At 38.6% G+C, this 25,543-nt stretch overlaps 2 protein-coding genes across 2 annotated transcripts in view; both read right to left on the bottom strand.

Annotated features, from left to right (window-relative positions):
- LOC136261526 (protein mesh-like) overlaps positions 1-25,543 on the bottom strand; it is a 79,226-nt gene that overhangs the window by 9,360 nt on the left and 44,323 nt on the right. The window lies entirely within an intron of this gene.
- LOC136261547 (protein mesh-like) lies at positions 226-6,478 on the bottom strand. Its single transcript, XM_066055565.1, has 6 exons — positions 6,127-6,478; positions 4,901-5,185; positions 3,962-4,289; positions 3,525-3,803; positions 2,157-2,760; positions 226-470 (listed from the first exon to the last, which is right to left on the bottom strand). Exons 1-5 carry the CDS (start codon positions 6,328-6,330, stop codon positions 2,324-2,326), a joined length of 1,533 nt encoding a protein of 510 aa, XP_065911637.1. The 5' UTR covers positions 6,331-6,478; the 3' UTR covers positions 226-470; positions 2,157-2,323.

Genomic DNA, 25,543 nt, shown 5'->3' with positions numbered 1-25,543 from the left:
ATAGTTGCATGAGTAAGACATCATGGTCAGATTTATGAACAATGTTTTGCTATAATTATTATTACTATTTTGGCAGAATGTTTTGCTTGTTTTTAATCATAGCAGATCTAGAATATAACAATCTTAATAATTATTTTATGTGCAGGGCACTGTGATCTACAGTATTACATAAGAGCACTTGTATTGCAATATAACACTAGTGAGTATGTATATATGTACCTGGTGGTTGTAAAACATATCTGCTACCGTCGTCAGATGGACGATGCTTGTAATATTCTCTACAATCAGAAAACTCTCCCTTACAACAGTAGTAGAAAGGACGGACATCATGATAGAAATGCCTCCACTTCCCAATTAAATTAAAGAAACCAGTTGGAGCATAAAGGTCCACAGTTCCACCTCCTGGTGGTCCAACCACTAGTTCTCCATCATCGTCATAACAACATTGTTGTCCTGAACCTTCATTTTCACTGGAAACAAAGTTAATACTCTATGCACTGTAATGTGACAAAATTTGTTTGAAAAGGGCCCAAATTCGCACACACACACACACACACACACACACACACACACACACACACACACACACACACACACACACACACACACACACACACACACACACACACACACGAAGCCCAAAGCATTCAAAGCCTTCAGCTACATATCATGCTAACACAGTTATACCTACCCCATGAACCAGTACTGGGGCACCTGTGCACTACTCAGGTGGAATGAGTCAACACAGGATAGTAATAACCTGCAAGAGGCTGTAACATGCTCCATAGTTGAAGTTGTGGGCACTCAAAGTCCCACCTGGACCTTTACTTGCTGTGTAATCACCATTTATCTCCCCAGTTCATACCGAGTGCCCTTTGATGTTACAGTAGAGTGGGCTACATACTTACCAGATCACCAGGTCCCCATTTAAACAGCTGGGTGGACTGGACCAAAGTGAGTAAAGTTTCTTTCTCAAAGAAACAACAACAATAGCAACTGGGCCCAACTAACCAAGAGAATCGAATCTGGAACCTTCTGATTACCGGGCTGATGCTCTAGCTACTGTACTTTGCCACTTAGCTATGCTCTCTCTCTCTCTCTCTCTCTCTCTTTCTCTCTCACACACACAAAGCATAACAAAGCCTACAGCAGCCATACGAAACACAGCTACTGCCGCCCAGCGAACCAGCACTGGGATTCCTGTGCACCACTCAGGCACTTGAGCCTTGTGCAGAAAAATCTTCCTGGGGCAGAATTAGTAACCCACAGGAGGTCTCACAGAGAGATGTCATGGAACCCTAAGTTCCACAACGGCCTCAACACCGCTAAGCGAGACAAGGACAGTTGGACATTTGCTTCCCCAGTTAATACTAGATACCCATTGATAATACAGCTGGGTGGGCTGCTTCCCCAGTAGACACCAGGCCACCAGGTCCCCATTTAAACAAGACTGGAGCAATGTGAGTTAAGTTTCGTGCTCAAGGAAACGACGACAACACCAAAGTGGCGTAACTGGGAAGCGAACCTGGGACCTCTTGATTACCAGGCTAACCACTTGGCTACGCTCACAGCCTCACACACATACACACACACACACACACACACACACACACACACACACACACACACACACACTGTAACTGTCAGTTGACAAGATGATAAAATACTGTAAGATAAGATGTGTGTGTGTGTGTGTTTAACTGTAACTAATAAGTACATAAAATTTACTACCTGTTTCTCCATAATTATGTTGCATGTAGCCTATTTTGGACCAAACCGTACTGTACTCTCTGTATATTAATCATAAAAAGTATGTGGAAGACCTAAGGCAACAGTTAAAGAAGCTTCCAAATTGTGAAATAATTAGTTTTTAAACATAGAACATGTAAAAACTGCACATGAATCCAAGAAACAGTTTAAACATGTCATTGAGTGTAAAAGTATTAAGTCAAGATACAGTACATAGAATCAAAACTGCACCAAATCAAATAAAACATTTTGGCAGTATTGATGAAATCAGTAGTGTTAGTAATGTTCATGATTATATTTTTCACTTTGATTGGGCCATATTTGCACACTTGTGAAACACTAGCAAGCAAGATTTGTATTTACTACTTATTGAATACTTTTAGCATAAGTATGTATATACACTGTACCTTGTAAAAACTACTTGACGGAAGCAGCTAGCAGTTCCAGGATGAAAATTTTCTCTGAATTCGTCACCAAGGTCTTCCTCTTCAAAAACACTGTCAGCTCTAGCTCTTCTTACAGTAGGTGGACATGGTGGTAGCCGTGCCAATATTTCATCTCCGATGCCTTCAGGCTACTCTTCAGACCACTCCATACACAATTCCCTAAGAAAATTTGATCCTGAGATTGTAACAACTTTGGACCATTGCTTAACTTTTCCTTTTAGTTCATTAAACAGTTCTCGTAAATAACTAGGTATGGTTGAAGGAGCGACAATTTCTGCAAGAGAAATTTGAATCAGAACACTTGAGATGTCATCATATTCAGGAATAGTAACATCATAGATGCCATCATTTGGAACACTTTCTGCAAGGTTAAAAAGAACATCAACATCGCCAGATTCTGTATCAATTAAAATGAGATCAATATTCACTGATACTTCAATATCTTCTACTAGGGCAGCTGGTAGTAGCATATCAGAGTCCCACAGAACAGTGACAGTGTCTTCTGAAACATAAAACTGATCCTCGTCTGCATCAGATGAAACCATGTCAGCATTTTCTGTATCCACTACAAGAAGAATAAATACCATGTGTTACACAGTATATGCATGAACTTCATCTTATCTATTTTAATATTTATGTGTACATGTGTTAGCTTTATGATGTATATGTGACCGGATTTGTGAAATGGGGTCTTCCACACATATCCAATTCTATGAACTTGGAAGACCATAACTTTGTGTTCAAGAAAGATGCAAACCTGAAATTTTCCATATCCATTAACCTATGTTGGTGCTCACCTATAACCACATTGCAAGTCAATAACTTTTTCAAATCTCAAGTTAGGAATTGTCAAAGTTCGTAAATTGGATGTGTGTGGAAGACCCCTTTTTGCAAATCCGGTCACATTATGATTCTATACTTTCCATATACATAAATCTCGTTTTTTGGTTTTAGTGTTTCATTGCATACAGTATACCAGTGTCTGAGGATGCAGAGTACAGTGTATATGTGTTGTGTCACTTGTACATCTACACATACTAAACACATGCAACTATAACTACAGTGTATTGTTACTTGCTAAATGAAAGAAGACCAATAGTACTGTGTCTATATAATGGGTGTGTTTACAAGCATGAGATACTGGATAAGGTCACAAGTATGCTCAATTTGTTTACATTTGCTGGGTGGTCTGGTTTAGAAAATTGTATGGGAATTTTGTTTGTGGTTTGTGGCATCAGAGTGTGGTCGAATACTATATACAGTGAATACCACCACACTATACTGTATGTGTGCTGGTGTAGTCACACGAACACTGAACAGTAAACGTACATGAATAGAAAGTAACTTTTTCTGATTCTATTAGTAAATCTGGGACAGTTATTTTAAAACCAACTCTTCCAACAACTTCCAATGATGGCAAAACACAAACTATGTAATCTTCGTCAGCATATAGACCTCTTGTTTGTATTTCATCAAAGTGACAAGTTATGGAGCTGTTCACAAGAGCATCAAAACACGGCCCAAACACTTGTATTAATGTTCCTCCCAGAACGCTACCATAACGGGGAAATGGTATTACTGAAATCGTGGTAACTTCTATCTCTGTTCCTGCAAAGAGAAATCCATCCATGCAAACAATAAACAATACTCATTCATACTGTATACAGGTATAAGTATCTTCTGCTAGTTTTAATGGCCAGTTTCTACCAAACCAAAATACTGTTTTATTATGCACACATGTAATGTAGTGATATACCATTCTTTACCATTCTCTCTAATGGGACCAGGTACATATAAATCACTACATCCTGCTATTACAACAGCATCCTCATCTGTCCTAAACACCCACACCCCAGGTGAACCGATATTGCTGGTTGATGCAATGTTAATAATTTCACTAGTTTGAGATTGAGGAATAGCAGCATAACGTAGCCCATCTCCAGCATTGAACCCAACTTGAGCTGGAGTACCACCTAATCCTCCACTGCCACCAGAAGCATCACCAGTTGTCCACTGAATTTCACCATCAGCATACAAGAATATTACAAAAGACTGAAGCCCATCAGTTGCAAGTATAGCTTGAAATGTGTTTGTCTAAATAATGAAACAACACAGTAACTGCATCACTGTATATTACGTACATTGACAGGTATAGCTTTAGCAAGTATGTAGGTAATGATTGAAATAAAAAGCTTTTATAAACGATATAGCAAACCTATTATAACTTAAAATGAACTCTTTTGCTTGAGCAGATCTAGTTACATGTATATATCCACAGTAACCTTCAATTCCATAATACATACAACATATGTGAGTGTGTGTGCCCATGTCTTCCGAAATATTGTAGACCCAAAAGTAATACACAGTAGTATAATAATAATAATAATAATATGCATGCATTGCATTGTGGTAGCAGTATGATCAACTATATACTAGAGTCCATACAAGTGAAAACATACTATAGTTAGAATAGATAACAAAGAAGAGTCATGCTTCAAGCATACTTGGTGTGCAGTTCCATGATTCAGACCATTACCTAAACTGACTTGTTCAAACAAAATGGTGAGCTAGCTAATAAAATTCACATACTCTTAGACTATTGTAACAGTATAGGTCAAGCAAACCATGAGATTTCTTAATTATACACAGCTATCAACTAATATAATGTCAATATATTATTATGTGCATATACAATTGCTGCATACCCTGTCTGTTGCCGAGTTGTAGTATCCAACACGGTCCCAAGTAGCAATGAAGAGAAATTCTGATGCATACCTTATTAAAGTGGGGAATGCTTGTCTAATTTCACTGTCAGCTCTTTCAAGTAAGTCTGGATCAGTAGTCTCTCTATACCATATTACACCAGTTCCCGTAGTGTCGACATCAGCCCAGTATGGCGCTATGAGTTCTTGAGACCCAAACAAAGGAAACGAATCTGGTGTGTATTGAGAAATACTAGTCGTGAAACTGATTACTCCATTAGTGTTCACCTGAAGTGTTGAAGTAAAAACTAAACATCTGATGCACAATCTTTAAGCTACATACTGTATATAGCAACTATGTAATTAGGCGATATCAATGAATACAGACATTGTACTTTTTATTCGGATTTTTTAAGTTGATTATGACTTTTCTGCGTACAGGTATACAATAAATATAGGTGTACAATCAATGAATCGTAATGAAGGTCCACTACCACAGGGCTGTAGCTACAGCTATGTACATACATGCAGCTATCTCCTGAAAAGCCAGAGCTCCATTAAGGCCCATAGCTACCACTCGTACAGCTCACCACTGTGCTTGGGAAAGCAGTCAGCTAAAGTAGATCACTCAAGCCCAGCTGATTTTGACAGCAAAAATTGATAGTTTATTTATGTAGCTTTGTGTTCGTGGTGAAAATCAAATCTTCTGTCATGGACAATAGCTCTGGGCTAGCAACCATTATAGAGGGTCAGGGAATATTGGAATAGACATACAAAATGGCATATGCAAGGGTTATCATGTCTACAGTTAAATAAAAATATGTCCATAAAAATTGTACGTATTATATTCTAGTCAGAGTCAAAAATTGAGGGCACTATGGCGTTCCATAATCGAGGGATTCTATTGAAGAAATGCTCAGTAACTGTTCAAACATGATTCATTTTAGCCGCTAGCTACCTTGACAGTTCTATAATGCAAATTAAAGGTGATGTAGCTACAGTAGTTTGTGACATCGAAGGAAGGAGAGGGATCTACTTACAAATTGTACAATAGCCATTAGCTACACTGTTACAGTAGTAGACCGCTCTTTTTCCTTTTTTGAGTGGTGGTCGGCGAGTGACGCCGACCACCACTCATAAAAGGAAATAAAGCTAGCCACTGTATAGCTAGTCGGCTATAGCTACGTATAGCACGGCTATAGCAATTCTAAAAAATTTGTATTACGTACATAAATGTTCCTGAAGTTTTCATCAAAGAAAGGAAAGTTTGAACTCAACGTGATCAGCGGTGATGATCCGTCATCATTCCTTCCAACTGCAGCATCAGGTCCCCCTTCACCAAACGGATAAAAATCGGCCAACGGGATGCATAATACGTCTTTAAACAGCAAAAATATATTGAGCAGAGCTAAGGACTTCATTGCTAAGTTCATAGGTGTGTCCCCTGTAGGTTTAGGGTGTGGTTTGTAGTGTGGCTACAGAAAGCAGATTGTCTCCTGTAGTTCCGGTTGTGAAGTCACGTGTATACATAGCAGCTGCAGGCAAAGCCATTACTGACAATATTTGTGACCAGATTTTACAGAACCGAACCAAATCGCACATCAGGCAAAATCAAACTAACACCACCAGTGGATAGCTACACTATCGTACTACAAGTTTTGACCCTCAGCACTACTCAAACTACACGAGGCTGGTTTTAACAGACGTCTTTTCTGGGTGGTGTGGAGTGCCCAAATGGCGGTTTCAGGCCTTGTGAAGGACCTGGCTTGGCAAGAATCAGTGGTTTACTGGTGGACAGCCTTATAATGTTGGCCAGACGTGTTCTCTGTGGATTTTGCTACATATCAGCCACTAAGGAGCCAGCACAGCCCTGTAATCTCGTGTCTGGACTCCAATCGTGGTCTGCCTCCATTTTGAGGCCTATCTTTTGCCCTCCCCGCCACCCTCCAGCCTCCACCCTCCAGCCTCCACCCCTTTGTGAGCACTCGTGATACTACTTCGCTCGTCCAACTGCTCAGATTTTCTGTCTTATTTGGCAGGAAACTGTACAAGCAGCTACAAGTACTGGACGTGGCTTGAAAGGTAACAGGTTGATGCATCTTTTGTGTAAATTTCATACGCGTGCTTGCTATCCTTGGAGAGTTATGCTGGCTTCAATTCTTTAAAACCGTTTATCTCGAAACTTCTAATGTGCGATTTGGATCGTTTTTCCAAAATCCAGTCACATTTGTACTTGGAGTTGGATGTTCTTTAAATTGTCTGTTAAAACGATGTAATTGAAACTATCGTCACAGTGTGCCGGCAAGTATAGGGTCCGCAATCCAAAAAATCAACTTTTACAAATCCATCCGATGTTCATTATAGTATCCCATTGCTCTTTTTTTTTATTCCCGCCTACCACTCCCAGCACAAAAGGCATGTGTGCTGGACTCAACTGAAACAACAATAATGGGGACAATTAAAAGTCCCTTGGGCCACTTACAAGGCCCAGCTCCGGGGAAGCATCAGATGATCTGTAAGAGATGGAACGGCTTCCCCGGATGCAGGGTCGCCCAGAGAAATTAAGGGGCCCAGGGCAAAGAGTTAAAGTGGGGCCCTTGACCCAAGTTGTAAGGTAAAGACTAAAAAAAAAAAAAAAAAGGTCACAACCTGCTGGCAATGACAATAACTACCCATCACCAACCATATCTCCTTATCTATAAGCTTGCTACACTGCTCCTCTGAAGAATACTATGACTGCTCTATTAGAGTATTTAGATCTGACTGCTCTATTAGAGTATATCGATCTTTTAAACAGGTATTCAGGGGGCCCTTCATGGGGCCTCCTGGGGCCCCTTTCAGGCTGGGGCCCGGGGCAAAATGCCCCAGTTGCCCCCCCCCCCTGTGGGCGGCCCTGCCCGGATGCATATAGTTGCAGATCTTAAAAGAGAAAAGAACGGTGGGGTCTATTCTACGGAACGGAACGGAACGGAACGGAATGATGGACTAAACTACGGAACGGAATGCTTTCTCAAATTGAAGCTTGCAGCTTACCATTGCTGTACAAGTTATCGGTGGCACTTCCAGCTGGTAAACAAACGTACCCCAAGAAAGATAAAACGAACTTAAGGATCGATTGTGGGTTCTTGCTGTTTATCTTAGGATGTATCAAATAGGGAACTTAATGCATGACTTGTTTTGCCAATATGCAGTTGTTTTTGCTTACTTTGACTTTAGAATGTACAATCTGGGGCTCAGCCTTTCTAATAGGCATAAATCTGGCAGTATGTAGCTACACTACAAAGGAAACAAGTATGGTGACAAGCTGAATCAACTCTGTCAGGCTAAACAGAATCTAAAGGAATTTTGTGCAGTTTGTGAAGAGCAAACATTCAGATACCTCAAGGAGGCTATATTGTGTGAACATCAATGCAGAACAGTGGACTACATAATGTCAGATATCTTAGCCTGAGTAGTGAGTTGAATCCAGGATGGGGTCTATTTTACAGAATGGAATGCTTTCTGAATCAAAACTTACAGCTTGTCTAGCCGCTATCATTGCTGAAGTTGCATTCATCAGTGGAACTTCCAGGAAATGGAATAGGATAATAATAAAATATTATTAGCTGTTTCATGCAGTGCATTGTTCTATTACCTGATATATCAAGCAGGTCTCTTCAATTCATTTATTGCATGACCAAGGCAAGTTTTGTTACTACAATACAGTAGCTGATTGGAAGTCAGTTGCTTCTGGTGATCTTGACAAGATAAATAGTTTAGAAGACCACTCAATTTCTTCAGTTTCAGAGCGTAATATCCACAGAGAAATTAACTAGAAAGTTACTGGTGACAGGAAAAGTCTAGGTGATCATGACTTTATTCAGTCTAATAAACTGAATATATGGTTGATTGAGTGAGGTATCACTTGCTAAATGTTCAGACAACCAGCGATGAGATGCATGCATGGATTCATTGAATTTTTGTTACAGTTGGAGATATTAAATATCCAAAAGCAAACTGACTGTATAATATTAATTCACTTGTTTTATATTTTCTCAATTATGAGCCTATATACAAATAATTAAATTTTTCTCAGTCGTAGAATAAGATGGGAGAGAAAATTTATCTTTGTTTACCTATATACTGTACAACTTCAAAGGAAATGAAGAATAAAATTAGTAAAACCACAACAAGGTGAATTACAAATTTAAATACTAAATATGAATTAGAGCCTTTAGATAATTATTGTTCCAAAGCAAAATTGTAGATGGAAAAAACAAGGACTGGTGAGATCTTGGTTATTTAATGACAGCAGTTGGAGATTATAAGGGTGGTAACTTCCTGTTCTTGAATATGTTGCAAAGTGGAGGTATACAAATCAAAATGGGATATCAATTTCATTATGAAAAATTTGTATACTTAAACAATCTAGCATTACTGTATTCATTTGTCCTCCACTTAAATATGCTACAACAGTGTCGGTACATTGGCAGTCTACCTTGAAATCTCAACTCTAGAGTAGATCCAACACAGAGCAGCCCACACTGTAACAAATACATGTGATCCCACTGTAATTTCATGGACAATGCAGCTGGACTGGGAATCACTTGAAAATAGATGAACAAATTTAACCTGTTTTGTTTGAAGTGAAGCATGTGAAATGTTACAGTTAAGAAATCCTAGGATTCTTAGGTGGTATGTAATTAATGTGAGTGTTCCATTTCCAGTCTGACTAGATACATTGAAATTACACACACATTTTGGTCCAAATCACATTTGCCTGGTGGCTATGGGCATGGTTTCACATGCATAGCTAGGCTTATAATTGAGATTTGGTTGATCTTGGAGTTTTGGCATTTGGCCTGATTCAAGGCTAGCAGTCAGACACATCCTTGAATTTGTGCAACAGATAAAATCAGTTCACTATTGAATACAGCATTAGTCCACTGCACTGGCTGTTAATAACTCCATGCATACAATTCAGTGATGTTCGCAGAATATAGCCCCTTTGCGATCTGCCAAAATATTTGCTCCTCTCACACTGCACAAAATTCTTCAAGTTTTAATTCAGCTGTCTCTTTCCTGTTACCAGTGTCTTCCTGCTTGCTTTATTTGTACACTGACATATGACTTGAAAAGCCGGCCTAGACTGTTTTCTAAAGTCAAAATGAGCAAACCAGCTCACATAAAGTACCCTTCTTGGTATATCCGTAGATGAACCAAGGATGAACATCACTGATACAGCTCATCCCACAATTAATACTTCGTTACTAATGACAACCAACAAGAACCCACAATCGATCCTTTAATTCTTTTTATCTTATGTTTAATCACCCACTGGAGGTGCCACTGATAACTCGTAAGGGCAGTTTCAGCAATGGTAAGTTGCAAGCTTCAATTTGAGAAAGCGTTCCGTTCCGTAGTTTAGTCCATCATTCCGTTCCGTAGAATAGTCCCCACCGAAAAGAACAACAAACAACGAAGCCACGCAAGAGTGCTGCTGTAGGTCATGGGAAAGTAATTCGGCTAAACGGCGATAAAAAGTGACTGCTTCCTTGCCCATACCTCCGGTTGTTGAGAAAACTAAAGGAGTGAAAGATGCCAACTCCACCTCACGGACACGATCACCATACTCCCTCTTCTTCTGTTGCTCATGACGTCTATATACAGATGGAATAGAAGTATTGCGGTAGCTCTGTGCATTTGGATGAAACACCCTTATGTCAAAAAAGGCACATTGCCGCCGCCCCCAGTATCCCATTGCTAGGTCCACCATGAAACCGGAGGCACAATTGTTGTCTTCATAGAAATATCGATTTTTTAGCATTTCGCGAGATACAAAATTTATTATTTTTAAATTTCGTGCTCCACACAAGGACCGGATAACACTTGCTACTTAGCTAGATATTTATCTAGAGTTAGGCATTCCAGCCTGATTTTAAAATTTTGGAAAAATGGACTTTTTATATGCTCAGTAGATAGAGTATTGAATGCCGATCTCAGAAATATATAGTTTGTTGGGTTGAAATTAGCTACTTTGGCATGCACAGTGCTTAAAAACTGAAAAAAGGTATATTTTTTCTCCAGGGCTCCCCATACATTTTAAAGGGAAAAATGGCACAATTGAATCAAGGAAGCCATCTAGCAATCTGGACTGCCTTGAAACTGCAGTTGCTCCTAGCTGCAGGTTTGTACATTTAATGGGAGTAACTTCAGATCGTATCGGATCTCAACAATCTTTGTATGTTTTGTGGTGAGCAAATATGTTTCTCCTATTGCACATTTCTCAATACAATGGTGTATACCCATAGGCAAGTGGCTATCTCAAGTAAGTAAAAACATCAAGTTAACAACTTATAAAGGTAAACAACTAAAGTGGAGGTGCCACAATGATGCAACAATACCTAAGGTGGAGTTGTGGTTTCAATTACGGCATTGTTATGCCGACTTTGAAGTGGTTTGTATTTTTGAGCTGATGACACAGCCATCAGAAAATTACTCTGGAGCTGAAAATCGCTAACCCAAGCGAAGTAACTACGCACTTTAAAGTAAGCACCAGTGACTACCTTCCATCCGACAGTACGTTTTTTTAAGTTTTAAAGTGTTCTACATACATTACAAGGCTTGAAAAGATTACAAAACAACACAAAACTTACTTATATGTAATGCGCACGACAAAACTAAGATTTTCATGACGATCAGCGTGTGGACAAACCCCATAGCGGTTTTCATCCTCATTGGAACTCGCACTACGGAGCAATCCCAAGTTAAACACGAGTTGTTATTTTGTGCCAGGGTTCTATTGGGGAATATACGGAGAATCTTTTTATTTAAAAATCTCGGATACTGGAATGCCTACTAGAGTTATTGTAGATTAAAAGTACGTACAATAATAATCACCGGGCACTCGGGTGGGTTGAAGCTTGCAGCTTAACAAGTCATTGGTGGCACCTCCAGCAGGAAACCAAACGTAAAACAATTTAAGGATCGATTGTGGGTTCTTGTTGGTTGTCATTAGTAACGAAGTACCAATTGTGGGATTGGCTGGCTCAGTGTGTTCATCTTCAGATGTATCAAGTAGGAAACTTAAAGCATGACTTGTTTTCACTACTATGTGAGTTGTTTTTTCTATACTTTGACTTTAGAATGTACAGTCCTTCTAATCGGCATAAATCAGTACTTGATGTCTAGGTATGCATAGCAAATCAATCAAGTTATATCTTAATCGCAGTAAAGCAAAATACATCTTATCTCTAGAGAATAGAATAATCAGATCAAAATATGACTGCTCTATTAGAGTATCTCGATCTTCACTGAACAGAAACCGCTAAGCGAGACTAAAGTCCCTTCCCCCTCCCTGCATGAAAGGAAATGAAAGCAGAGTGCCATCCGGCATAGTCGGTAGGTATGGCAGTAAAAAAAACCTTCTGTTTGATATTATAAGCATAGCTACCGGGTTAGCTATACTCATATGGTACGAATTGTTGTACCATATGCGTAATTATGGTTGTACCGTACGCGTATACGCATATGGTATGTACCATACGCGTACGGTACAAAATACGCATATGGTATAGAACATCTACACTACAAAAGAAACTAGCTAGCTAGTATGGTGACAAGCTGAATCAACTTGGTCTAGTAGGGTCCGCAACGCGAAAAATCGATATCTTCCAATCAACTACATAACTATTGTCACGTGTTAGGCTAAGTGTAACTTGAATAACACCATCGTGGCAGCCAAGTTTGTCACTTTCTTCTGGTAGAAAACGATACAAATGTCTTAAAATCACGTGATTTTTCACTGCAGCGGTTCGTAGGGTTCTTCGTATGCCACGATATTCACTCTCAACATTGTTCAAGTAGTCTATCATCAACTCAAAGTATTGGTGGTTTGATTTTATTGTTAAGTTTCTGGTGGCAGCACGACCTGTGCAGCTTTTTGACGACAGACAGAATGTTTCTTCCTCTGGAGCACAGAACAAGCAGAGCAGCAAGTGCGCCGTGGGTCAGCAATGACCAGTACTAGGTAAAGTACCTGCATGTGGAGTATGGTTATGATTAAAGCTTGTTAGCCATCTGGCTGAGCCATCTATATGCAGAAATTCGGCCAAAATGACGCGATTTTTGCAAACAAGTACCAGGATGATTGATACATCAGTGAGACAGTCTCAAACAGCAAGGATACGAAGCTTACGGCTATTTCGCCCAGTAAACGCATAGAGCAATCCAATACATGAAATTATTTTTTTAACCCGGGCTTGATGGACTGCCCTTGCCTACCACCCCCAGCACAAAGGCACGTGCTGGACATGAAATAGGCACTCACGTGGTCGATATTCAAATCTCGGAAAATACAACTATTATCTATTCCAATGACAAGTGACAATCACTTTGTGTGCATTAGATTCAGCATCTCGATTAGCCCAGCAGTCTAAGACTCTTCCTACGATGCCATCACAGCACAAAACCATAGATAATATATACCCCGTATTTACCGTTGGTGTTCCTTACTTTACCTTGGAGAGTGTTTAAGTGTGGTGACTGCGGTTGTTTTTGGCGTTTGTTCGATGGCGGGCATTAATTAGAAATGTCGGAAGAACAAACTGGAACTTCTCAACCAGAGAAGCGGCGTAGACCTGAAGACGATGATAACAATTGTCCCTCCAGTGCGGAGGATGTTTTGGATAACAGAGTGCAGTGTCAGTGGTGTGGTTCCTGGGAGCACTTTAAGTGTGCTAGAATGAGTAAAGGTGAATATGATATGTTGTCCTTAAACTCCCCTCGTATCATGTTTTTTTTGTTGTCAATGTCAGCCTAAGGTTAATAGTGCTTTTGAATTTTTTGGCAAAATGTTTGCCAGGCAGGACTTGTTTGATAAGAGGCTCCAAAGAATAGAACACAAACTCGATGGATTGTCTGAAGGAGTCTGTGAAGTTCAAGAGAGTAATGAGATGTCCACTGATGCCAATGAGGATAATAGTGTGTTGCTAAAACCTGGCCTTCTACCTAGAGTTGAATCGTTGTCTGTTGGTGGTATTTCATCTGCTGTGGCATCTGTTCTGAATGAAGAAAAAGATAAAGAAAAGAGGAAGTTGAATGTTATTCTTCACAATGTTACCGAACCCACTGCTGATCTTCACAATGTTACCGAACCCACTGCTGATGACGGTCAGTCTAGGAAGAAGGAAGATATTGATCATGTTTCTAGTATTTTTCACAAATCATTGGGTGTGCCTGCTCAAATCACTAATGCTGTAAGGTTGGGTAAAAGAGGCGACAAGCCTCGTTTGCTGAAGATCTCAGTTGACTCATTAAAGTCTAAGGCTTCGATTCTTCGAAATTGTACCAAGTTGAGAGGTAAAGACGTCCCTAAACATCTGTCCAAAGTTTTTATCACTCCTGATATGACCCCAAAAGAGAGGGAGTGCAATAAGTCTTTGAGAAATCAGCTTGCTGATCTTAACAAGAAAGGAAAGAACTATAGGATAAAAAACGGCAAGATAGTGCGGAAGAACAACTGAATTCTATCCGCACTGATAATCATGAGAAGATTCAGAATGTGTCTAGCTATACCATGTCTGCTATTACTTGTCTTTTACCAACACTCAAAGTATTATGAATAAGTTTCCTGAACTACAAGCAGTTGTGTATGATCAAAAAAATAAATAAATCACGTGAGCTGGTAGCGTTTTGGCCAGGGTCTGCTCGGCGTGTCCTACCAGACCCAGGAAAACCAGTTACCGTGATTGTTCTAATAGTTTCTGACTCTACTTATGCTGTTGGAGGCGGCAGACAACATTAACAGAGGTCTACCGAGTAAGGGGGCATCTCCAAACTGATTTTGGTATGCTTAACGTCATAATGACGTTAAGGGGGGTTCGGTCCATGACATTGTTAATTTTTATTAAAGCAGTCATAGTGTAAACAGCTATAGAACAGAGAAAGTGACGTGATTAAACAGCTATATACTGTTTGTAGACTATGTTTTCAGGTAAAGAATATAACGTTTTGTGCTTCTATTGCCAATGCATTGTTTTCATAGTGTGACAGTAAGGAGGGGGGGGGGTCTGAAGTTAGTGTCATTATGACGTTAAGCGTACCAAAATCAGTTTGGAGATGCCCCCTAAGACTCGAGATGTGGTGGGCACTATTTTGTATCTCAAAGTTCTATGTCGCAGACAAGCCGTAAAACTAAGAGAAAGCTCCAGGGTATATCCCCACCTAAAAGTAAGGCCAAGGGAGGTAAAACCAGCGAAGCGGATTGTCTTATTTGCGAAGAACCAATTCTGGAAGCTGATGATCACTGTATAGGAGATGAAGCAGTGTTTTGCGAAGGTCATTGCCAGGGCTGGTTGCACAGAATGCGCAGGGGTCACCCGCCCTGCTTTCGACAGGCTCGGTGACTCTGATGCCGTCTATCTATGTTCATATTGTATGTTAGTAAGTCAGAGCAATGAAATATCCAAGCTTTCAAATATCATAACTGAACTAAACTCTGCCATCGCTTCTCTGACAGGAACCATCAAGTCACTACAGTCTTCTGTCACAAATCAACCATCAATGACTACTGATACCAACAATATATCACAATCAGAACCCACCACTAGTAAGGTCAACAAAGTAGAAGATCAGGCTCAGGGAGACCGTAAGTTCAATGTCGTTATTTATGGTATAAATGAATGTGGTAAAGGTACCCCTAGACATGAACGTCTAAAACATGATGTTGACAAGGTGACACAAATTGTAACAGAAGGAGAAAACAGCATCAGTCCACTATCATTACGTGATCTTTTTAGACTTGGAAAATACCGTGATTCAACAACCAAACCACGACCAATACTAGTTAAACTGACCCGTACTATAGATGTTTCTCTTTTATTGTCTAAAGCTAGATCGCTCCCAAAGAATATCCGTATAAAACCTGACATGACACAAGATTAACGATTGGTGGAGTCTCTTTTACTCAAAGAAAGATGGTCCCTTATTCAAACTCATGGAATTGAATGCAAAGCAATCAGAATCCGATACAATAAAATCTTTGTTCACAACAAACTTCACGGCCAAGTCATTAATTCTTCCTATGTTCCTGCTCAGACTAAGTCTAGCAATACTGAAATGGAAGACGCTAACACCTGACTATCCCATGGAGTAGGTAACAGTCCTGTAAATAATATGAATGATTCTCTTAATATTACTACTAATGGTGATATCAACACAAACACTACTAATCACTGTAACGTTGACAATTTGATTAGAATTACCCCCACTTGTTGACTCTTGCTCTCCCAAAACTCAATTAAAATTTACCAATAGTAAACTTCATGTACTTCTCTGGAATGCACGTAGCCTAAAAAAACAAATCAATGCTTTTCAGTAATTTGTTTATTCTAATAGTTTTGACATAATTGCAATAACAGAAACATGGCTCACTGATCACATTTACACGAATGAAATATTCCCATCTAGATATACTGCTGTAAGAAGAGATCGTGATGGCAGAGGAGGTGGTGTGTTGCTTGCTCTTAAAGACTCGTTTAACTTGACTCAGCTCCCCTCTCCAAATGAACTTGAAATAATATCTGCTGAAGTTGACTCTAGTTTTATTGTTTGTCTCTTGTATCATCCGCCAAACTCCTCGGACCAACACAATTCTTTAATGATATCCTATCTTACTTCATTGGACAGCACCAAGAATTTAATACTACTTGGAGACTTCAACTTACCCGATATTGACTGGGATATCTACAGTGGTTCTTCCTCTTTAGCTGATGACCTAGCAGAATTTGCATTCAATCATAACTTAGTACAACACATCAGTGGCTCCACACATTCTGCTGGGAATACTTTAGACATAGTCTTATCCAATATTAACAGTCTCTATCATGCTTATACATACTCAGTTTTACCATCCGGTCTTTCATCAGATCACTACATAATAACTCTCCTTATTGATCATTCCTCTATCAGGCCTACAAGGGTTTACAAACAAAAATTTGATTATAACAATGCTTCCTGGGATGACATGAATGAGTTCTTCACCCAATACGACTTTGTCTTAGCACTAAACTCCAGCAACACCGAATTTATTTGGCTATTCCTTAAGACAGCAATTTAACAGTTCGTTAAATCTCTTTGTACCAAAATTACCTGTTAAAGAATCTAATCAACCCAGATGGTTTAACTCAGCTATTCGTCATAAAATTAAGTGTCTCCGTACCTCCAAAAGACAACTTACAAGACACCCTACTACCAGGAAAAGACTCAAAGTAACTAATTTACAAAACGAGCTACAACAGATGATAATAGAAGCCAAGGCCAATTATGAGACCAATCTTGCATTTAGTTACGCTCACACAAACAGTAACAAAATCTTTCAGTATATTTCTAGCATCAAGGGTCGAGAAAACTTTCCAGCCAACATGACTTACAATGATGACTGTGTATCCTCAGACTCAGATAAAGCTCAATTGTTCAACAACTACTTTTATTCTATATTCTCCACATCTGATGACGTACCAACAATGAAACAGATTATCAGCCCAGATCTCCCATTGTACAAGACATTAATTTCTCTAATTCTGATGTCCTTGAACTGCTCACAACCCTGGATGTCCGTAAAGCATGTGATATTGACAGCTTCAGTCCAAAAAATTTTAAGTATTGTGCCCTACCATTACTTCAAGTGATTTGCCATCTTTTTTGTACGAGTTTATCATGCAGTACCATACCCCAGGACTGGCGCACCCACTGTGTGATCCCCATATATAAATCTGGAGATAAGACTTCTGTTTTCAACTACAGACCCATTTCACTGTTGTGTATTCTCTCCAAGGTAATGGAAAGATTAGTGTACAACAATATTATTGATCATGTACAGAAACTCCACTAAATGTTAATTTGGTTTTCTTCCCACATTACAACAATTGTTGGTATTTGCTAAAAACGTTTTAGAGCCTAAATGTGAAGTTGATGTCGTGTATATGGATTTTTGAAAAGCATTCGATACTGTTTCTCACGATCGTCTTTTACAAAAACTATGGGCTGTTGGAATAACTGGAACAGTTTGGAAGTGGTTCCAAGCGTATCTGAAGCAACGATACCAATGCGTCAAGGTTGGGGTTCAGATCTATGTAATGTTTTATCAGGAGTTCCTCAGGGAAGTGTCCTTGGACCCTTACTGTTTGTCATTTTCATCAATGATTTACCCGAACATATTCAATTCGCAATTCCCTTTATCTTTGCAGATGACACCAAGTGTCTATGTAAGATTAGATCTTCTGATGACACTGAGAAATTACAAACAGATATCAACAATGCCTTTATCTGGAGTATTACATCAGAACTATTTTTTAATTATTCCAAATTCGTTCATCTTCGTTTCTGGGCCAAAGACTCATTAGACCATTCAATATATAGCATTAATGGACAGCCAATCCCTCGTTTATCACATTACAAAGATCTTGGGGTAATATTCACATGTGACTTCAACTGGACAGCCCACTATTCATCTATTTCTGCAAAAGCTTATAAAATTTTAGGTCTTATCAGGAGAACTTTTAAAACCAATTGTATGGAAGCCAAGAAAAACTTGTACATCTCATTAGTAAGATCCCAACTAATCTACTGCTCACAAATGTGGAGACCGCAATTAATAAAAGACATAACATCACTAGAACGCATACAGCGAAGAGCAACTAAGTATATTTTAAATGACTACACCTCTACCTATAAATCCAGACTGGAACAACTAAACCTCCTACCACTAATGTACATCTATGAAATAAATGACCTTATGTTCTTAATAAAATCATTGAAATCGCCATCAGACAACTTTGAAATTAGAGACCATATTACCTTTACCAGTAACTCTACTAGATCAGGGACACATCACAAGCATCACTAACATCCTTGAAAACTTGCAATGGCCTACACTACAAGAACGTCACAGATCAGCTAGACTAGTTTTACTATATAAAGTACTACATGATTTATTAATTATACCGAACTGTTATCTCCCATTTAAATCTACTGTATTACGGACCCGACACTCACACAACTTTAAACTAGTACCTTACCAACCAAGAATTGATGTATATAAATATTCCTTCCTCCCAAGAACTGTACCAGAATGGAATAGATTAGATGATGAGATTATTGAGACTGACTGTGTTGAAGAATTTAAGCAAAAATTAGCCCCTTCTATGTATATAGTTAAGTAACTTATCGTAATTTTATATATTTTTATAGTTTATTATTGTAATTGTACATATGTATATAATTAAGTAACTTGTCGTAATTGTACATACTTATATAGTTAAGTAACTAATTGAAATTGTACACATGTAATTGCACATCAGCATTATACCCCTGGAGGGTCCTGCTGATTAACAATAAATAAATAGAAGTGACAAGCAGATTTAAAGTCAGTCCACAACTGGTTGATTGGTGTGTCAGTGGTGTTGGAATGCAGATATTCATTGCTAAAGTCATAAAAGAAGTTTCTTATTGAGCTAGAGTCTGCTCTATTCAACAGGTAAGTTTTTCTTCTCGGTTGTTTTTGCATAAAGATACTAATGTTGGATTCAGTCAGTACAGCTTCGTGGTTAGAAATGCCAGCTATAGGTGTACTATAATTAATTAAAGAGGGTCTATTTGTTAAAAGATATCTAGTGTGTTGCTTAATCTGGTTGGAAAGTCAACAGTCTGAGTGAGTCCAAAAGTATTCACAAAATCCAGAAATGTACTATTTACTGATATAGGGTAGTTGGAACCAATTATATTAGAATCAGTCCAGTTTATATCAGGGAGGTTGAAGTCGCCGGCAATCCAGATGATATCATTCGGAGAGGATAAGATAATGCTTTCAAATGTACTGCATATAGCTTCAGAATCTATATAGTCAATAGATCAATTTGGAGGCCTATAGACACAGCAAACAATTAGTGATTGCGTGTTAGATAACTTTATTTTACAGGTGATTACTTCCTGGGTGCCAGAGTAAGGAATTTCGTGTGAAACTATGGTGTTATGCATTGTGTACAACAGGAGACAGCCATGATTCATAACCAAAGATTAAGTCAGGATGAATTTGATTTACAAGGACAGCAAATAGATCTTTCTTGGGGTAAATACTTTGACAATTAATCGTGAGACACTTCAGGAAATTAGCCTTATGATTACATGATGCTGTTTGATGAGGTAGTCGTTGAGAGTAAGACTGGTGCTCCATAGAATCCGGGAGCAGTAAGCTGCACAGATCGTGCTGCCACCAGAAACTGACCAATAAAATCAAACCACCAGTACTTTGAGTTGATGATAGACTACTTAAACAATGTTGAGAGTGAATATCGTGGCATACGATAAACCCTACGAACCGCTGCAGTGAAAAATCACGTGATTTTAAGACATTTGTATCGTTTTCTACCAGAAGAAAGTGACAAACTTGGCTGCCACGATGGTGTTATTCAAGTTACACTTAGCCTAACACATGACAATAGTTAGGTAGTTGATTAGAGGATATCGATTTTTCGCGTTGCGGACCCTAGGTCTGGCCACGTGAGACTATGGATGAACATCACTGGGACAGCTAATCCTGTCACGAACTAAACATTTAATTATTCTAATCATGTAATCAAGACACACGATAGTGTGTCGTGCGGCCCAAGAAGCCGGCACGCCACACCGTAGGTATATTGACATGCAGGAAGAAAGAAAGCGTAATATTCACACCTTTGTATCTCGGTGATACCTTATCCGATTGGAACCAAATTTGCTGCAGAGTTGCTCGCCAGCAAGGGAAGTCCACATTCCAAATTTGAAGGAAATCGCTCAAGCCCTTTCCGAGTTACGATCAGCCAAAGTTTCGATATTTTTTCTTCGTCTTTTTTTTTTTCTTTCTTCGTGTTTTCGCACACTTGCAAAAATTGCTATAAAACGCAAACACGTAGACTACTCCGATCGCCTTGAAATTTGGCATACAGAAAGGCAGTACAACGGCGGACTCTAGTATCAAATTTGGTACAAATCCAATGAACGGTTAAGGATTTATGACCAATTATTCGCGTAAAACAATATCGATGTGTTGTCACGCCTACAGGGTAAACCGCTTCATAGAATGAGTTGAAAATCGTTTTGTGGATAGATCAACCATTGAAGGAGTGCCTTTTGGTGATTTAAAAGCAATCGAAATAAAGATCATGGAGATATGACACGAAACCGAAGGTGTGTAACAATTGCGCGATCGAGATTCGTGAATAAAAATACTAATAATTTCCACGCCTACCAGGCAAACCGCTTAGAGCAGTCAGCTGAAAATGGGCATATAACTGGAATGGTCACCGTAGAAAGTCCTTGCAGTAGTACAGAACAATTGGATTACAAACCACTTCGAAAGCCAACTTCGTGTAGCAAATGCGAGATCGAGATACTCTAATAGAACAGTCACCCTAATAGAGCATTCAGCTAGTTTATGACTTACTCCATTATAGATTTCTATTACATTGCAAGCTATGCTGTAGGGAGTCCAGCAGCAACCAGTTAATATTGTAGACAGTTCAGCTACAAGCAAGTCACCCTGTAGAAAGATCAGCTAGAATTAAGAAGTTATCTTGTAGAGAGTTCAGCTACAAAGAAACCACGGAGTTCATCTGCAAACAAATCACCTGTAGAGAGTTCAGCTACAAAGAAACCACCAGCTGCAAACAAATCACCTGTAGAGAATTCAGCTACAAACAAGACACCATGTAGAGAGATCAGCTAGAAGAAGCATAGATTATATAGGGAATATATAATCTATAGAAGAAGTTACTTTGTAGAGAGTTCAGCTACAAAGAAACCATCATGTAGAGAGTTCAGCTGCAAAACAAATTACCCTGTAGAGAGTTCAGCTAGAAACAAGTCATCCTGTAGAGAGATCAGCTAGAAGGATCACCCTGTAGAGAGTTCAGCTACGAACAAATCACCCTGCAGATAGTTTAGGTACAAACAAGTTATCCTGTAGAGAGATTAGCTAGAAACCAGTGACCTGTAGAGAGTTCAGCTACAAAAACAAATCACCCTTTACAGAGATAAGCCATGCAAAGTAACCTTGTAGAGAGATCAGATAGAAACAAATCACACTGTGGATAGTTCAGCTACAAAGAAACCACACTGTAGAGAGTTCATCTAAAAGCAAATCACCTGTAGAGACTTCAGTTGCATGTAAAACCACCCAGCAGAGGAACAGCTGCAAACATGTTATCCGGATCCATAGGGAATAATTGATATGTAATAAATATATGTATTATATATATATATATATATATATATATATATAATTTGTATATTAACTGATAAAATTAGAAATATTTAAAGTATTTAAAATCTTCATCTTTTTCTTCTTCCTGTGGTAAAGAAAAAAAGATAGGTTAAAAAAGCCCCAAAGCCGGCCATAGGCTCGCTTTGTGGTATACAAGTACAAAAGGAAGTGAAATCTAATCCAAAACAGCCAAGCTGTAAAAAAAAAAAAAAAGAGTGTGGCCCTCACAAAGGCTATGGTGAAAAAAGATGTGAAATCCAAGGTGGTGGCCAAGAAATGACCATGATGATAGGTTAATGGTAAAAATTTTAATAGCAACAATTCAGGTGAATTTTGTGTCAAGACCAAGCGGCACCAAATTCACCTGAATTGTCATTATTATTTACCATTAACCTACCATCACAGCCATTTCTTGGCCGCCACCTTGGATTTCACATCTTTTCCACCATAGCCTTTTTGAGGGCTGCACTCTTTTTTTGCAGCTTAGCTGTTTTGGATTAGATGTTATGTAACATTACGTATAAAATATTTATTATGTCATCATATGCAGCATCGTATATATAAATATACTGATTTAACATTTAAAAATTACTCAAGAGAAAGTTCAGTTAAGAAGCAGTCAATTTCATTGCTCCTCAACTTCTCTTCTCCGTGACACAGTTTATTGGTGCAGTGAGCAGGGTATATAGCATTTTGGGCCAACTGGTAGACTTGACCGCTTCCAAAAACAGCATAGCTGTAAAAGAAAGGGCACGTCCATGTAAAGTAGAAGTAACTGAATATGAAATTCATCCAAAATACCTAAGTGATAATAAAGAGCAGAACATGTACTCATAAGTTTTCTATATACTGTGTAGCTACATAATAACCATACCAGTGGTAAAATAACAGTGTGTCTAACTTTAAGTAACTGGTACACTTGCAACAAAAAGTAGTGATACCAGAGTGCGGCCATGGATGTGTGAGGCCTATAGGTGTTTATGTCATAATATAAATCAGATATGTCATTGGTAAAGTCTAGTATTGACATGTAATTAATTATAAGTAATGCTACAAGTTGTTATATCCACACGTTACTTTTAATACTATTCAGTAGATACTCTCTATGCAAATATAAAGTGTATAGACTTTCTAATAACTATAAATAGCTTGACTTTGGCCACCTCTCTTCAGTTTATAGCAGTATACATGAAAGGTGGCCGAACTCAAGCTATTTAGGCCACTTCAACTAAACTTCTTGTTTCTTGGACCCGACTGACCCATAAAATTTGTAAATGAAATGTTTTTGTTCATTTTAAAGTTTAAAGATCACGTGTTCGATTATGTGAGTTTGTGGCATCAATGTATTGTTGGCCATCCATATCTCTTATGCATGGGGCAAGCTTGGTTATTACAAGAAGAGTTGTAAAAGCTGACTATGGATTGACATTTGGTCATTTAGATGTACTAACCACAACAAAATAGTTTTGTTATCGAACGCCGTAGCTACACGTGTTGCCATTAAAAATTATTACCACCTAATATTATTTTATTTATACCTACCTACCGACCCACTTTTCAACTAGTTTCAGTCCAAGAAACAAAAGATTTAGTTGAAGTGGCCTTATTGTTATCAGAAAGTCTATACACTTTGTATTTGCATAGAGAGTACCTACTGAATGGTATTAAAAGTAACATGTGGATATAACAGCATGTAGCATTACTTATAATTAATTACATGTCAATACTAGACTTCACCAATGACATATCTGATTTATATTATGACATGTACCACTTTCACACCTCAGATCAAAGGAAAGCCAGTGCATATGTATCACATATTGCACTGACTCAAAATGTTAACGAGATATACGAACACTATATCCAGAAATCATCAGATTTCTTTGATGTTTTACTGTTATCCTCTTCTCTTATATAGGGAATCAAGCAAGCTGCGATTAAATTCTGCCAAACAACCTGTGATTGTGGGATTCAATTTTAATACATTAGCAGTAGTTTGTTTTTTACTTTTGTACATGTAGCAATTAAAGTAACATAATTAACACTAGTCTCTTAAAATTGCTATATTAGCAATAATAAAATCAAACTACTGTTTGATGTATTAAACTTGAACCCCACAATCACAGTTTGTTTGGCAAAATTTAATCCCACGATCACAGCTTACTTGGTTCCCTATATAAGAGAAGGGTATAGCAACTAAAGATTTTGCCAATTAGGTGAGTCTAAATGCTAAAGTAGAACATATTAGTTATACCATGGGCACTCGTGCTTTGCCTGTATATACACACTCGCCCTCGGGCCTGTGGCCCTCAGGCTTGTGTGTATATATCAGGCAAAGCACTCTTGCCCATGGTATAATTATTACATAAACACCTATAGGCCTCACTCTTATATCATTACTTTTTGTTGCAAGTGTACCAGTTACTTAAAGTTAGACACACTGTTATTTTACCACTGGTATGGTTATTATGTAGCTACACAGTATATAGAAAACTTATGAGTACATGTTCTGCTCTTTATTATCACTTAGCTATTTTGGATGAATTTCATATTCAGTTACTTCTACTTTACATGGACGTGCCCTTTTTTACAGCTATGCTGTTTTGGGAGGCCTAATGTATTTCGCGGACTGGACTCACGGACTGGACTCGCGGACTGGACTCACGCACAGAGCTTTTAAACAATAATCCAGGCATTATCCATATCTTGTAACACTGGAGACACCACTATCGAGCTACAACTGCTGATACTGCTCTTCTTTACAAGTAAACAAACTAGCGGTGCACTAATTAATTAGAATACACTTACGATGCACAAGCACTAGAGTGATAAAGCATGGTAGAGGCTATTGTTGTAACTTAGATGTTTTTCCTTTATTGCTTTAGCACTAGTGCTAGGGTTGTAGAGATGACCCAGTAATAATTCTTAGCAGGGTAGCTATAGGTGGCAACGCCCAGCGAGATGATGGGGCTATGCAAATAAACTGACTCATCACTACAGTCCTAACACCAGTGCTAAGTACTGGAGCAACAAAGGAAAAACATCTAAGCTACAACAATAGCCTCTATCACACTTTATCACTGCTAGTACTCGTGTATCGTAAGTGTATTCTAGTAAATTAGTGCACGCGCTAGTTTGTTAACTTGTAAGGAAGAGCAATATCAGCAGTTGTAACTCGATAGTGGTGTCTCCAGTGTTGCAAGAGATGGGTAATGCCTGGATTATTGTTTAAAAGTTGTTTCCAGCTCAGTGCGTGAGTCCAGTCCGTGAGTCCAGTCCACGAAATACATTAGGCCATTTTTGGAGGCAGATTAATATTGCTTAATCAGCCTGTATTCTGTGTAGAAAATCTGTGATTTATAACATTC

The sequence above is a fragment of the Dysidea avara genome, chromosome 1 (assembly GCF_963678975.1).
Source record: "Dysidea avara chromosome 1, odDysAvar1.4, whole genome shotgun sequence".
NCBI classification, from domain to species: Eukaryota; Metazoa; Porifera; class Demospongiae; order Dictyoceratida; family Dysideidae; genus Dysidea; species Dysidea avara.
The sequence above is the reverse complement of the archived record's forward strand: the minus strand, read 5'-3'. Positions and strand labels throughout refer to the sequence as shown.

Excerpts from the sequence above, each read along its gene's own strand:
- LOC136261547 (XM_066055565.1), bottom strand. The coding sequence starts at position 6,330 with ATGAACTTAGCAATGAAGTCCTTAGCTCTGCTCAATATATTTTTGCTG. Across the intron at positions 3,804-3,961 it reads TGGTCCCATTAGAGAGAATG|GAACAGAGATAGAAGTTACC; the intron begins GTAAAGAATGGT and ends TTCTCTTTGCAG. Across the intron at positions 2,761-3,524 it reads AAAAGTTACTTTCTATTCAT|TGGATACAGAAAATGCTGAC; the intron begins GTACGTTTACTG and ends TTCTTCTTGTAG.